This window comes from Dipodomys merriami, unplaced genomic scaffold (genome assembly GCF_024711535.1).
Source record: "Dipodomys merriami isolate MVZ:Mamm:240054 unplaced genomic scaffold, mDipMer1.0.p SCAF_4, whole genome shotgun sequence".
NCBI lineage: Eukaryota > Metazoa > Chordata > Mammalia > Rodentia > Heteromyidae > Dipodomys > Dipodomys merriami.
Genome location: NW_027205603.1, coordinates 3292700 through 3308445, shown reverse-complemented (window position 1 = coordinate 3308445; position 15746 = coordinate 3292700). Strand labels below are relative to the sequence as shown.

Sequence of the window (15746 nt, the reverse complement as noted above, 5' to 3'; positions counted from 1 at the left end):
TTTTTTTAATCTTTCCAATGAATAGAATTTTTGTATGAAATCTCACACTGCTGAATATAACCTTTGTTTTTTTCTTAATTGGTGTGTATATGTCATGCCACTAAGAACATTTAAAAGCTTGAGTACTTATGGCTAGTACTTTGTTTTTCAGTCTTGGCAGGAAGTGTAGTATAGTAAGAGTTAGTAATGTGTAAAAGTAATAAGACAACAGACTCTTGTTAGTAGTATGAATGTATCAATATCTATATTATTTACTTTATTGAAGAAGTGCATCTATTACATAGGAATGGACTAAATTTAGTTGTAGCCAATTAAAGTCTAGTCTATGAAATAACATCAGAACTAGTAAATACCTCTTTTTAATAAAACAATTGAATTGGCACAGTTACTTCAAGGAATGTTTGATCAGACAAAATTCCAGGGAAATAATTTGAATAGTTTTTAGAATTTTTTTTGTTTGCTAGTATTTTCTATAAGTGGAGTCAGATAGTATGAAGTCTTTGATAGTTGACTTATATTAATTATGTTGGTAACATGCTGTTTTCCTTTTTGTTACTGAGTATATTTTGTTGTATGTAATAACCACAATTTGCTTATCCATTCACCATTTGGTGAATATCTGGATTGTTTCTAGTTATGTTTATATGAACATTTACATAAAAATCTTTAAGAATACATTTTGTTATTTCTTTGGGTAAGTACTTGGGGGTAAAATTGCTAGGTAGTATGGTAAGGTTTATGCTTTCTAAGGTCTTTTCTAATGTGGTTGTGGTATTTTGTCTTCTTAATAGTTATAGATATTCTCTGGCCTTGTCAGCATCTGGTGCTGTCATCCTTTTAAACTTTGATCACAGTGGTATCTCAGTGGGATTTAAATGATCATATTTCTGCGTGTCAGTAAGATTGAATATCTTCTTTATATAGTTATTAGACTGTCTTATGTCTTTTGTGATATAAGAATGTGTTATTTTGTCCGTAAAAAATAGATTATCTTTTTAATCTGGAGGGGTGGCTCAATAGTATAAGCTGAGCAAACAAGCACAAAGCCTGAGTTCAAACCTTGGTACCAGGGGGAAAAAAAGATATCTGTTGAGTTGCAAGAAATTTTTTAAAAAATATATATTCTGGATGTGAGCCTCTTAATGTTTTTACAGTTTTTTTCTCTCTCAGTCTGTGGCTTGTCTTTTACTTTCTTGATGGTAGCTCCTGAAAAGCAAATGCTCTTAATTTTGACTTTTTGTTTTTTTATTTATAGTTTGTACTTAGTTTAGTTAAAAGAAATCTTTGCTTAACTCACTGTAATAAAGATAGCTTTTCTCCTAGAAATTTAATAACTTTTGCTCTTACATATAGGCTTGTAATTTACTTAAAGTTAATTTTTATATACTATGTTGGGTACTAGCCAAGGATATTTCTGCTCCCTCTCCTGTATACCTATATACCTATTTATTTTGGAACCATTTGTTAAAAAGACTGTCTTTTCCCCAGGGAGTTACCCTAATGCATTTGAGTCTATGAGATCTTAATGGTTATTTATAACCATTTTTTTTCCAGCAAGAAATTGGCTCTGGCAATAGAGCTTCTTAAAATATGCACAAACCTATTTTGTGAACTCACTGGTTAATGTGTATTTTAGGAGGTTTTAAGAACAATGATGGAACTTCTTTTCAGAAGTAATTTGAGCTAATAATGAAGTACTTGATAGTGAAATCGATTTGATGATAGTTTCTTAGAATTAGTATTTGAAAAGGAAGAAAGGTCTATATCCCACTAGTGATATATGATTATCTTTAGGAATGTATGTTAGTTTTATATTAGAATTAATATACACTTGATTATAGTTATAGCAAAAGGAAGACTCAATCAACAGAAGAAAATTCTGCAGTAACTACTTATCGTAGAAGGAAAAACAAAGGAATATATACACAAAAAACTAGCTGTTTTGAGTGCTCTTTGAGTTTGCATGTAAAAGAGGTTTTAATTGCAGGTGGGAGAAAAGTATCAGGAAGATCATGTGCAAATGAATAGACATGTGAATAGTGTGAAATATGACTTTTTAAAACACCTTAAGCATATCAGTAATAACCAGGCAGGCTTGCTATTCAGAGAAGATCATGTAATAATAGCATTATAGAGAAAATGTATAACAATATACTAGTTCTGCTTTTCTCATATTAGACCTTTTCTGAGGTCTCATGTTAAATTTTGGGAGTCAGTTTTCAAAGGGGACTTTAGTAAATGCCATGTGTTGAACAGTGTGAATATGCCAGTGATTTATATTTATAGGCCTGTTATGTGGAAAGCCTAATTTTGCTTAGGATTAAAAAGACATTTCTAATAATAATTAGAACATCTCAAGATGGAGTGGCGAATTGGTAAGTTTGTGAGATTTTTGACCTCATAGTTTTGATGTAAGGGAATTAAATGAGATAATATTAATAATGAGTTCAGATCATATAGAATAAATGCTAGCTTTTACTTTTGAGCCAGGCTCTTAATTCATCTCATCTCTTGAGTATTGACTTCCATGTTTTATAATACTCTTAGTATTTGTTATGTAAAGTAAATGTGATTTATTATACAAGCTACCCAACTACAGAATTATTAGTATAATAGTAGTAAGAGAATGTAAGGAATACCTATTATGTAAAACACATATACACATATGGGATATTTATATATAATGTTGCTTAAAATTTATTAGGTGATGTGTGTTGAAAGCAGTTGGATGTTGTGAGAATGTTGTGGTACTGTGCTTGGAACTTAGGACACTAGCATTTTTTCAGTGTGGTATGAGTATTTTAACTTACTAGATTGCAGTCAGTTTGAACCAAAGGTTATCTCTTATTTTTGTGTGTCATCTCCTACACTTCAGCTTTTAAGTAACATACTTGATTTAAAGAAAAGTTAATACTGGCCTAGAAAATGGGATCTGCCAGACTGTGGAATTAGTTACTTATTAGCCAGGTGAGCAGTCTTTGAATTCTCTTGTGTTTCTTTTGTTTTATTCTTATGTTGTAAGAATCTATAGCTGGACATGATTGTAAATGCCTGTAACCCCAAGGCTGAAGTGAAAGGCTGAGGGGGAGGAGCACAAGTCCGACTCAAAAAACGAAACAAAAATAAAGACAGCAGCAACATAAACTGTTTTTGTAAGGGATATAATTATACGTGCTTGCAGTTCTGATATCCTAGGACAAGAGTTGTGAAAGGTAAATGAAGTAGGTTCAGCAAGCTCTTTCATATCATAGACATTAATTGTGAAGGCAGTTGATCAGTATCAACTAAGAGAAATAAGCATTTTAGAAATGTTAATTTTAATATCCATTTAGTGATTAATATGTCAAAATTTTAGTTATTTGTCATTTCCCATGATTATCCTAATACACACTTAAAATAGAAAAAGTCAGGCACCCAGTGGTTCACACATGTAATCTTAGCCACTTAGGAGTTGAGACCTGGGAAGATCACAGTTTGAAGCTAGTCTGGGTAGAAAAATCTATCAGACTATTTCTCTAATCAGCAAAATGCTGGGCTCAAGGCATGGTTCAAGTAGTAGAGCATTAGCCAAGAACAAGAAAGCCTCTCAACAGAACTGGGCCCTGAGTTTAAACTCTAATACTAGTGGGGGTGGAGTGGGAAGGGGCATAATAAAGGGGTTTAGTTGCTTATGATTTTAAAGAATGATGCATATAAATTGTTCTATATCTTTTAGCACACCATTTATCTCTATTTTGCACAAATGATAAACAGTTTCACGAGGTTAGACTTTACTGAACTCTAGAAAATATAACTCAACAATATTTAGGAGTCTTGGATTTGTTTCTAAAGAAAGAAATATAAGGACCAATTATAAACAAAGCTTCAAGAAGCTCACCAATTTATATATACTTCAACAGAAGGGTGATTTGTAACAGAAGGTTACAAATGTGGCTTTGAAGTGGATGCCTGGCTCTTATATCCTGTTCTGTAGCTTACTTCCATAAGATCTAAATTACTTAACCTCTCCACACCTCTGTCCCTCCATATGTAAATAGGAGATAGTTTTAAAACTAAAATAGTAGGTTGCTATGAGGTTTAAGTGAGCTTATGCATATTAAATACCCAGCACAGTATTTGGCACATATAAACAGCTTACAAATAAAAGAGTTGTTAGGAACCAATCTTATGCTACCTATTAAAGCAATCATACTGCTGGAAGAGCAGCTAAGGTATAATCTTGAGTTTGTCAGCAGCTGTAGACAAGTTGAATGAGTAAAATGACTCATGTATTTGTCTTGGTTCTAAGTATGTGTTGTAGGCAGTGTGTCATTCAACCCTGCCCCCAAATGTGGGAACTGTACTCATATTCTACTTAGTTGAATGTTTCTAATCAGTAATAATGGTATTTAAATATTGTTACATCACTTCATATCCTCCATGAATCATCTTACATATAAGTAGAGGAGTTACTCATCTGATTTTGGAAGTTCTACTGTATAGCTGTCCTCAGATTCTCAAACCTCCTGCCTCTCCCTACTGAGTGTTAGGATGACAAGTGTTTGTCACCATAATTGGTATTTGTACTATTTCTTTGTAGCTTTAATTAGGATCTTTTGTTGTTGTTGCTCCAAAGAGCAACAAAAGGAAGAAAAATCAAATGCCTTTCTAAGAGTAACAAATTAGTTGGAGAAAAAAGAAGGAAATAACTGTGTTTTGTTGTTGTTGTTGTTATTGTTGAGGTTGTGCACTTTTTGAAAAGACATTTGTTTAACATGGGTTACAGTTATGAGAGATGGAAATGGGGTGAGCATTTGATTATGGATGACCTTTTAGTGGAGAGGGAAATAAAGAGGCAGGAGGATATACTGAACCAGTTCTTCTCATAGCACCACCTGCTGATACCTGCCTTGGACTCTCCCAGGATGCTGTTTCAGAAAAAGCTATCTCAGGGAGAGGGTAAGGTGCTCATATTTCACTTTGCACAGAACCAACAATCAAAGTAAGTAGCACTTTACATTCTCTTGCTATTGAGGCACTGTCTACTTTGGTTTGGTCGTTAATGTTTATTGGTTTCGCTCTGCTTGGGCATTCCAGCCTCTGACCCAGAGCATAGCAAAATAAAAGCTGAAGTTTTTAGCACTGATGTCTAGAAACATTTAAAGTAGTCTGTATTCATGATACAGCTATACATCTTTGTAGTATAATAAGAAAAAAAATCACAAAACCCTTAGTTAGACATTGTGTTGATTTTGATGGAATAAATGAGATAGCATTAAGAAACTCAAATATAAGAACAGATAATTATTTAAATTATTTTGGGAAGAACAGAACATTTGTTACCATTGAACAGAAAATAAGAGACATCAGGGATTGAAGTACAAAGCTGCTTCAAGGGGAGGCTGTTTTATTTTTCTTAGGCTAAAGCATCTCTGATAATGACCTTACTTCTCTCTGGTTCTGTTTACTGGTAGTTTCTGTTTCTTGTGGGTAGGGGAGAGAGAGAGAGAGAGAGAGAGAGAGAGAGAGACAGACAGACAGACAGACAGACAGACAGACATAGACAGACAGACAGACATAGACAGACAGACAGAGACAGACAGCCAGACAGCCAGACAGCGCACGTGCATGCAAGAGAGCATGCTGAGGCCTGAACTCAGGGCCTTTTGATCTCGCATGGCTTTTTTTTTTGCTCAAGTCCTATGCTTTGTCACTTGAGCCACACTTGTGTTTGCAGCTTTTTGATTAATTGGTTAATTGGAGATGAAGTGTTTCACAGACTTTCCTGTCCTCCGTTGGCTTCATAGGGAGATCCTCAGATCTCAATCTCCTGAATAGCTAGGATTGAGGCTAGTCTAGCCTATTTCATCACTTTTAATCTTGCCTGTTAAGAGGCCCACTTCCTTACTTTTTATCTTGCCTGTTAAGCTCTTTGCTTCATGATAATTCATCTTCAATTTCCAATGTATGTTGATTTGCTCTCTTGATTTTCCTAGTTCACCTTTCCAAGAGAATTTATTTGTTCATTAAGTGATGATAATACTTTAGGATACTTTATGGGTGTAAAAAGTTTAAGGGAAAATTCATTCACAGGTGCACTAGAGCCAGCCTGAACTCTGCATTCATGCCATCATGTGGAAGGTTGACCCCATAATGAGAGAATTTTTAACATCGAAGTCAGCAAATGGCCACATACCAGAGTTTACCACAACTCTACTACCTTTTCCCTTCACAAATGGTGGGTAAACCTTTATTGGCCCACTACTAGATAAATCTATAGGTGCTAAGATGCTTAATTTTTAAGATACATTGTGAAGCATAAGAGAATAGATGTGTAATTATCTATAGAATATTTCTAGTTTTTAATATAAAAGGGAATTAAACATATGTGTGTGTATGAAAACATGAGTCTTGGATATAATACAGATAATATTTTTGTAGGTAGAAGTAGTTGCTTCTCGGAAGCCCGGGGCACTCAGATTTAGAGAAGGTTTGTCAGGGTTCAATTTTAGACACTAGTTGATGCTGAGTGCTAGTAGACAGTTTCCATTCTTACATAATTATAATAATAGCAATATAATTTACTTTAGTCTCAAGTATTGCCTTGCAGTATATAGAGAAGAAAATACAACTCTAATATTAAAGGTATCCAAGTCAAATGAATTCTTTCCAAAATACGAAATCAAGGTTAATGTCATGCCTCTTTGGATTTTACTCTGTATGTAGATTGTGGCTTTTCTCACTTTGTTCTTTGCATGTTCTGAGATTTGTAGTCACTCTCTTTTTGTTGTCTTTACTTGTAAACTTTTACTGTATCACCACTGATAATATCCTTGATCTTGAAGTAGTTTGGAATCTACTTGCTTTTTGAAGGCAACTTGTATTTTCTGTTCCAGTGTGAATTGATTCTGTGAGTATGTGGGTACTGAGGCTTGAACTCAGGTCCTGACGCTCTCACTTGGCTGTTTTGCTCAAGGCTGTCACTCTACCATTTGAGCCACATTTCCTGTTTTCTGAACTGGTTGCTTTGATAGCTTGGCAGGTACATACTTGCCTCCTGGAATTGTCTGTGGTCTCCTATGAATTTTTTGGATCTGGTGCCAGCCTCTCTTTTTAATTCTGTCAAAAGAATTGAGATATTTGTTTGGAAATATAAGGAAGACCTTAGGTGTCAAGACTATCACAGTAGAGAAGAGAATCTACATTCCCCCTGTAGCAAGGACTGGTTGGGATTTACTTGTATAGCCATTGAGTGATGAGGGATAGAAGGTTGTATAGCTGGAAGTTATTAGAGGACAGACATGACAGGGTTCTTGCTGAAGGCAAACCAGAGTGATCAGATACCAGGATGGGAGGAGGATTCATACAAAACTGACTTAGCAGGATTCTTGCAACAACTATGTTAGGTAGGCCAAAGACAGAACAGTGCCAAGGTCAAGCCTCACCAAAGAGATGGCACAAAGGAGCTGACAACAGCTGACTGTTCTTTTGGTAGTTTTATTTTTCTGTAGTGTTCTCAGAATTTTTCCTTCAAAAGCAGCAAACTTGGAATCCTTATATATTCATGTTGCTAAAACAAATGACCACAAACTTAATTGCTTAAACAACACAAATGTATTCCCTTCTAGTTCTGGAGGAACTGAAATCTTTCACTGTGCTGGCTCCTTCTGGAACTACCTGGAAAGAGCTTCCTTCCTTCCCTTTTTCAGCTTCTGGATACCAACAGCTTTCCTTGCTTGGTGAGCTGTTTTTGCTTTAACTCCACCCTCCTGCTGCTTCCTCTATTACATTATCTTTCTCCGATGGCCTTCTTAGCCACCATCCATAAGATTTCTTGTAATGGATGACATTGCTCCCATCTACATGATCCAGGCTATTCTCTCCTTCTCAAGATCCTTAATTAAATCTCATCTGCAAGCCCTTTTTGCCATAAGAGGCAATAGCCAGTCACAGATTTCTGAGATTAGAATGTGGACATCAGTTTTTCTCTGAAGGGGCATCCTTTGTCAGTTTGCTTAAATCTCATTTTGTTACTTTGTAATATTTACATTGCTTTTGCTCAATGTGGCGTAAAATTTTACAAGTTCATGATAATTTTTCTCTCAGAACTTTGAAAATAATGCTTCATTGCCTTCTAGATGATAAGGAGTTTAAAGCCACTTTGATTTCAGACTTTGGTATATGACTTGAAAATTTTCATTTTCTCTATGATTTTTAAATCTTTTACTTCTCTTTATTGTTTACAAATGGCTTGACCCAAGCAAGCAGTTAAGTGTGATTTGTAGGTATGCCTCTATCATGGTCTCCAGATTGTAGTTCCCTATTTACTTAAGAGAAACTAAACAATGAGAAGGAAAAAATAAAATAGAATAAAATTTCATAGTGCTATCCTCTAGTGCTTGTACATATTGTTTCATGAGGCACTTGTCTTATAGTTATATAACATGTTAAGACCAAAGCTACTCTGTTGGATGTATGTGTTGTCTGAATCAGTGTCTGAAGTTTGCACATTAAAATTTATCCAAAAAATTTTTATTAAGAAGCTAGACACTGGTGGCACATGCCTATAATCCTGTTACCCAGGAAGCTGAGATTTTAGGATTGCCATTCGAAAGCCAGTCCAAGCAGAAAATTCCTTGAGACTTTTATCTCTAATTAACCATCCCTCCACCCCCTACCACCACCAAGAAAAGCCAGAGGTGAAGCTGTGGCATGCCAACCTTGAACAAAAAATCCAATGGATAGTGCCCAAGCCCTGAATTTATCTCTAATTAACCATCCCTCCACCCCCTACCACCACCAAGAAAAGCCAGAGGTGAAGCTGTGGCATGCCAACCTTGAACAAAAAATCCAATGGATAGTGCCCAAGCCCTGAATTGAAGCCCCAGTACCGACTCTTCTCTCTCTTTCTCTTTTACACACACATACACACAATGAATAATGCAGTTGAGAATATTTCTGCTACTTAGCTTTAGTTTAATTATTTAAATGATTTTTTGTTACTTATGATAAGTTTTATTAAAAGTACTAAGAACGTGGCTACTTGTGAAGCTGTTAAGAAGCAGCTTGTTTAAAGCCCCTGCTTGTTATTAGATGGAATGCAGGGTGTAGGCTGGTGTAGCTCATAGTTGGGATCTAGCCTGAAAGACATGTTTTCATGCACAACAAATGCTATCTTTGTTCCATATCTATAGCCCATATAACCACAGTAAGTTTTTATTTTTTTTCCTTTTGGAAAGAAAAATGCATCTCAACCCTTTTTTTTTCCTTGTGCTTATCTCACAAATAGTTTAAAGTAGAGCCGCTTCCCCTTTTTTCTGTGTCAGTTAGTTGCAGAATGTGTGAGGCTCCATGCAACAGTTTGGTGTGCTGGGTTACTCTAACCTAGTCATGAAAACGTGGAGTAGATAGGTTCTTCTATGAGGACCGAAGCAACTGCCAAGTCCCAGGGCCAGACAAATTATGGTAAAGTACTTTTAAAGTGGATACTGTTTTCTATCTTAAGTATACACTAGGTAAATTGCCTGCTATCATTTTGTTTTATAGTATTCAAATTTAATTAAGTGGGTGAATTTGTTCTTAGTTTGGTAACATTAAACAGAGTTTTGAGATGGAAGGGGTAATGATCATCAAAATGCATTGTACTCATAAAAAGAATGTAATTCTGGTGGACTCTTGACTCTTGAAATTTGTTTTGTGGGAATTAAAGGGAATCACAAGTCTCACACTCCTGTCCACATTTAAACTGCTTCTCAAAATATTACAGTTGTCATTTTCTTGTGTAAATTTGTGCTGAGAGATGCTTTCTTCTATATAACTAACAGATATTAAACTAACATTTGGTGACGTTAAGGAGGCCTATATTTAAAGTAATTATTCCACATATTTCTCTACATGGTATTATTTTAAAGAACAGGAACATTTTGTTCAACTACATTTATAGTATAATCATAGAGTTAACTCTTTCATTACCATAATATTTCAGTAACAAATAGTATTATATTTTGAGCCAGAAATCCAAATAAGCCTATTTTTATGGATTTACCAGGCAAAGAACTATAAAGCTATAGTGTGAATTGGGATAATGGCGTAAGTTTTTATTTGATAAAGTACCAGGTGACACATTGTTATTGTTTAGTAGGTGCCTGAAACTTTGTGTATGCTTCTACTTTGACATAGAAATAGGGTAGCTGTATCACTTGTGGGTGTCATTTGTGCTCAGTATTTTGGAGCAAACTCTTTGTTCTTACAGTGGAATTTTTAAACAAGCAATTAAAATTAAACCAAAGTAAGTATTCTAGTGTACCTCTTAATAAACTTCTCAATTACAGATCAGAAAGTCTGGGACATAATTTAACTATAGTGAATCCCACCCTAAGGATGCACAGTAAGAATTAATTTCGTACTCTGTAGTTGATTGCCCTGAAGTGTGAATTATTAATGTCTCTAAATTCAGTGTTGGGAAAGCTTAATATTTCCATTTAGTCTCTTGAAAGAAGCAAATTTGGCTATATTTTATAAAATTTGTTGCTTTAAATCCACTCTCTCTGTAGAATACATTCATAAATATTATAAAATTTTCTTCCTATGGGGAAATACCAGGATAAGGATTTTAAAGGGCATTTAGAGATTTAGAAATTACTTAATTGATTAGAGGCAACCATTCTGATGTTAAAAACATATGATCTTTCTTTCAGCAAATCAAGATACAATTTTGTCAAGATAGAAATATCTGTATACAAGATCACTTCTATTATTTAGTTGTTTTCCTTTCTCTAGCTTGATAATCTGGGTAAAACTTTGTACTTAGGATTTGCCAAAGACGTTTTCTTGGGATCTTGGCATGTTTAATTCCGGCTCCATACCATTTCTATCCTTGTCTTTTACTTTCAAACTTCTCATTGTTAGAAATGTAATTGACACTCCAAAGAATAAAAGCTTAGTACAAAACTATCTATTAATTTGGCCTAAGCACCAAAGAAATTGGTGTTTGGCAGTTCTGACAGTACACTTGGAGTTTATTAAAAGGTCAAATTCCCTGGCTTGAATTTAACTTTTATTTATTTGCTTTCTCACCCCTTCTATAGAAGGATGAGTATTATTTTTTAAAGCTAGACAGTTAGAAAGAAATTGATAAAGGCACGTAAGGATAATGAATATGCACATAAGTCTGAATTAGTTAATTCTGAAAATCTGAACCACTAGTATGCATTTTTGTTACAAATTTTTTTTAAAGTGCTGGTCCTAGGGCTGGGTGGCTAGTGCTCTACCATTTGAGCCACAGCTCCACTTCCAGCTTTTTGGTAGTTAATTGGAGATAAGAATCTTGTGGACTTTCCTACCCTAGCTGGATTTGAACCATGATCATCAGATCTAAGCCTCCTAGTCTTTAGGATTATAGGCCTGAGCCACCAGTACCTGGCCATTCTATTTATACATTATTAATACTTAAACTAAATGGAAGTATATAAGTAGTGACAAAAACATCCCTGCCTCTCCCCCTTCATTAAAAAAATCAGTTCTCATTTTGCTGTTGTTGTTTTTTTACTGTTACTAAAAAAACCTTTCTTGTGTGATTATCTCATTGCTAGACATTGGAGAAGTAGAATGTTGGATAAAGGATATGCCTGCTTTGAAAGATTCTGCTACATATTATCCAGTTGCTTTCCAGAAAGATTTTGTACATTCCTGTGTTTATCTTTAGTGTAAGGAACTGCAAATTTCCCACGCTGCTGTCAGCAAGTATCATCAAATGCTTTTTTTTCCCCAGTCTGAAGACATATATGTAAAGAGATATAGTAAACTTTTTATTTCTTTAGTTACTGATGAAGTTGATTTTTAATGCTTTGATTTTTTTTTTGTTTAGATTTTTTTTTAAATGAAAACTGTACTTGGCATAAGGATTCGGTATTCTGTGTGACTTGTTTTGAAAACAGCTAACTCCACAGTTCTCACTGTCCACTCCATGAAAGTGAGCTCTGTGCTACCTGTCTGAATGTCTTTCCATTTTTCTGTGTACTAGCAAATACCTATAATGCATATTCTGCATTGGTGTCCTCTTCTGCAGAATGAGGGTTTGGCAGTCCACTCTTTTCTCATCCTATACAATAATCCTTTCAAATCTTACCCCCTTGTTTTAATCTCACTCTAACTCACATTTTTCAGGAACCACTATTTTCTGTTTGTGTTAGTCATCTCTCCCTCTTTGTGACAAAATATCTGAGGTAATATCTTTCCTAGAAGGAAAGATTTACTTTGCTTCATGGTTTTAAGAGTCTCATCCAACCCATGGTAGGCTGGCTCCATTGCTGTGGACCTGTAGTAAGGCAGAACATCATTGCTAAAGGGTATGGTGGGGCAGAGATATTCTTGTAGGAGGAAGGAAGGGTCTTCTGACAAGATACCCTTCAAAGGTGTACGCCCTAGTGACCTACTTCTTCCAAGTAGGCCCCACCTCCTAATAGCCCATTCATATGTGATTGCCTGATTTATTGATTAGGTTAGTGCTCTCATGATCCAGTCACCTCACCTCACCTTACCAGTTGTTACCAACTGGGAACCAAAGCTTCATCCTGTGAGCTTTTCCTGACATATGCCACCAGACCACTGGACCTTTGAAGAAGGAGGGTTAAGAAACCTTACATGATCATTTAGGAACATTTACTGAAAAAATGGTTGCAAAAGCATAAGTTCCTTATGCCACTTGAAGTACTTTTTCATATTTTTAGTGGTCATTTGTATAAAGTAGTGGTTAAAATTATAGGCTATAGAGTCAAAACTGCTGGATTTGCCTCCTATCTTTGCTTTCTACCTGCTTTGTGCCATTGGATAAGTTGCTTGAGATCTCTAGATCTCAGAATTGGTGGAGGATTGCAACCAACACCTGCCTTCTTGTATGGTTGTGGGACTAAAGTGCTCTGTCGGTGTCTGCTGTTCAGGAGCATCTTGCCGTCTGCCAGGTGTGTAGTAATAACACAGAATGCAGCTGCTGGTACTTTTGTGGATTTCTTTCTGATCATTTTTGCCTGGTTTTCTGCTGGAATGCTGCTTTTTTTTTCTTCTTGATCAGAGATGCTTTAGTACAATCTGTGATTGGCCTTTTATTTTTATATATGGTACTATTTCATGTTATGCTCGCAACTTCTGTTGTCAGATTTGTGTTTTTGAAAGACCTTATATTAATGAAAAAGGGTGTGTGTGCATGTGGCATGTGTGTGCTTATGTGTGCATGTTGTAAACTTGAAGGCAATGAGACCAGCTACAAGGTTATTACAGTAGTTGAGGCAACTGATAAAAAGAACTTGAAAGGCTAAATGAAGACATGTTAATTTCATCATGTAGCATAATTGTTTTTATAAATCTCAAAGTATGTTTGTGCTAGTTCATTTTATATATGTATATATATATTACCTTAATTTTAAGTATTCCTTTCCTCCCCCCTCTCCCCCACAAATATAAAGAACTCATTTAGTAAAGAGAAAGTAAAGGCCACTCAGGAGAGTGAGCAGCAGGACCTGGAAACTGGTTTTCCACTCGGTGGTTAGAGACTTGACTGTTCTGTATTGTCCCTCTCCTACCTTTTAAAAGGTTTTTGTTTTTGTTTTTGAATGGTGTTCTGCCCAAGTAGATTTCGTCTTAAAATAGAACTATCCATTTCAGTTTCTACTTCAGTTTCTTTTTCTGTGAAATACTAGAATCAAGATTGATTTTTGAGGGCTTAGCTTTATTATGTTCTGAAGTCTAAAGTCTGTGCTGTGTTAATACATTTGCTTTCTCTTGAATTCATACATAATATTGAAGTGGTAAGTAGCTTGATATTCTGAAGTTGGACATAACTCATTCTTTTAAGTGTATTTGACTTTGCTGAATTTTCATTTTAGGCAATATCATTTTTGTTTTATTTTTATTTATCTTAGTTTTATAAATAACTTTATGATTCTTTGAGTAACAGCACATCTAAATTTGATCTCTCTACAGATTCAGACCAGGATGTAGCACTCAAACTTGCCCAGGAACGCGCTGAAATAGTTGCTAAATATGACAGAGTAAGTATCCATATTTACTCTTGGAGTTAGTTTTATTAGAAAAACCACATAAATAGAAAGGGATTTACTTTTTGGAAAGCTGAAATTACAGAAGTAGTTTGTTTACTTCATAGGAACATTGAGCTCATCTTTTTTTTCTTCATCTTCATATTCTTTCTTTCCTTTTTTGCTACTCTAGTCTCTTGCTGTTTTCCAGTACAGACCTGCTCCTGCCTAGGGCCTTTGCACTGGCTGTGTCCTTTGCCTGGAAACACTTGAGTCCTAGATATATCCTAATGCTTCAGTGCCTCATTTTCTGCAGATCTTTACTCAGATAACACCTTCTTAGTGAGATTTTTGATGTTCTTTCTTACTACTCTCTTTTCTACCCCCTTTCTCTCTAGATCCCCTTTTTCTTTTACTCTAAGACTTAATATATCACCATCCATATGTTATACTTATTTTGTTTATTGTCTGCTCTGTCTCCTAGAATATAAACTCTTGAGAGCAAGAGTTTCTGTTTGATTTACTCTTGTATCTGACATACTTTGAACATTTTCTGGCTCATACTAGGTACTCAATAAATATTTGAGTATAGAATTCCTATTGTATGCATAATTAATACCTGCTATTATAACTTTACTGTGCATCTTAGATTTTATATTTGTACATTTGTATATAACTTGCCTTAGCATTTTATCCTTGTGATAGCATAGAATCTGTTTTGATGTTCTAGAAAAATCACAGTTGTTGACAGTTTTCATATCTTATCCTACCTTCTGAGTTTTATAGTGAGTCATAGCAGTTATTTATAAATGTTACAGCTTACGCTTCTATCACTTGGATGTAATTCTGTATTAAAAAAATTACTTGTGAGATGGAAGTGGCACTGTAGCTCAAGTGGTAGAGTGCTCACTTTGAGTTGAAGAGCTGAGGGACAGAGCCCAGGCCCAGAGTTCAAGACCCATGACCGACAAAAAAAATAAAATAAAATAAAATAAAAGTATTTGTGAGAATAACAGGAGCATGACCTTGTGAGGAAAAAAAAAGCCATTTGGACTGCGCACTGCTTCCAGGGAGATATATGTGGTATTCAACTTAATAGTTATGCTTTAAGAGTTCATTTTTTAAGCTGATTGGTCAAGATATAGTTTTCCATTATTACAATTCATTTTCTTGCTTGTTTTTTAGAAACAGGTCTTGCTATGCAGTCCAGGCTGGCTCTGTAGACTAGATTGGTCTCAAACCATCAGCCCTCCTACCTTAGCCTCCTTGGTGTTCAGACTGCAGGTATAAACCACCAGGCCAACTGTAACTACATTTTAGTGTGGTTTAGAATCCATAGAAAATGAAAAAAATGTTAAGCATCAGAATAGCGAATAATCCAACTAATAAATGGACAGATAAATTGGACAGTTCTCCAAATGAGAAGTACAGATGGGCAGTAAGCACATGAAAAATGTTAAACATCCACTGCCATGAAACAACTATGAATCTAAACTACATTGTCTGGGTGCTGGTGTTCCATGTCTGTAATTGTAGGTACTAAGGAGGCTGAGCTTGATAGGATTGTGGTTCAAGTTTTACCTGGGCAAAAAGTTTGCACTCTCAAATCTCAGCCAAAAAAAAAAAACTGAGCATGGTGTCTGTTGTCCTAGCTGTGGCAAGAAGCTCAAACGGGAAGATAGGTCTAGGCTAGCCAGGGCAGAAATCACCCATATCTGGTGATATGGGTGGTATGGC

At 35.4% G+C, this 15746-nt stretch overlaps 1 protein-coding gene across 1 annotated transcript in view; it reads left to right on the top strand.

The window, feature by feature from the left end:
• Positions 1-15746, top strand: part of Usp6nl (USP6 N-terminal like) — a 118432-nt gene that overhangs the window by 38816 nt on the left and 63870 nt on the right. Inside the window, exon 3 of the mRNA XM_069990348.1 lies at positions 13957-14024. Within this exon, the coding sequence (XP_069846449.1) occupies positions 13957-14024 (68 nt within the window). The remainder of the gene's footprint in view (positions 1-13956; positions 14025-15746) is intronic.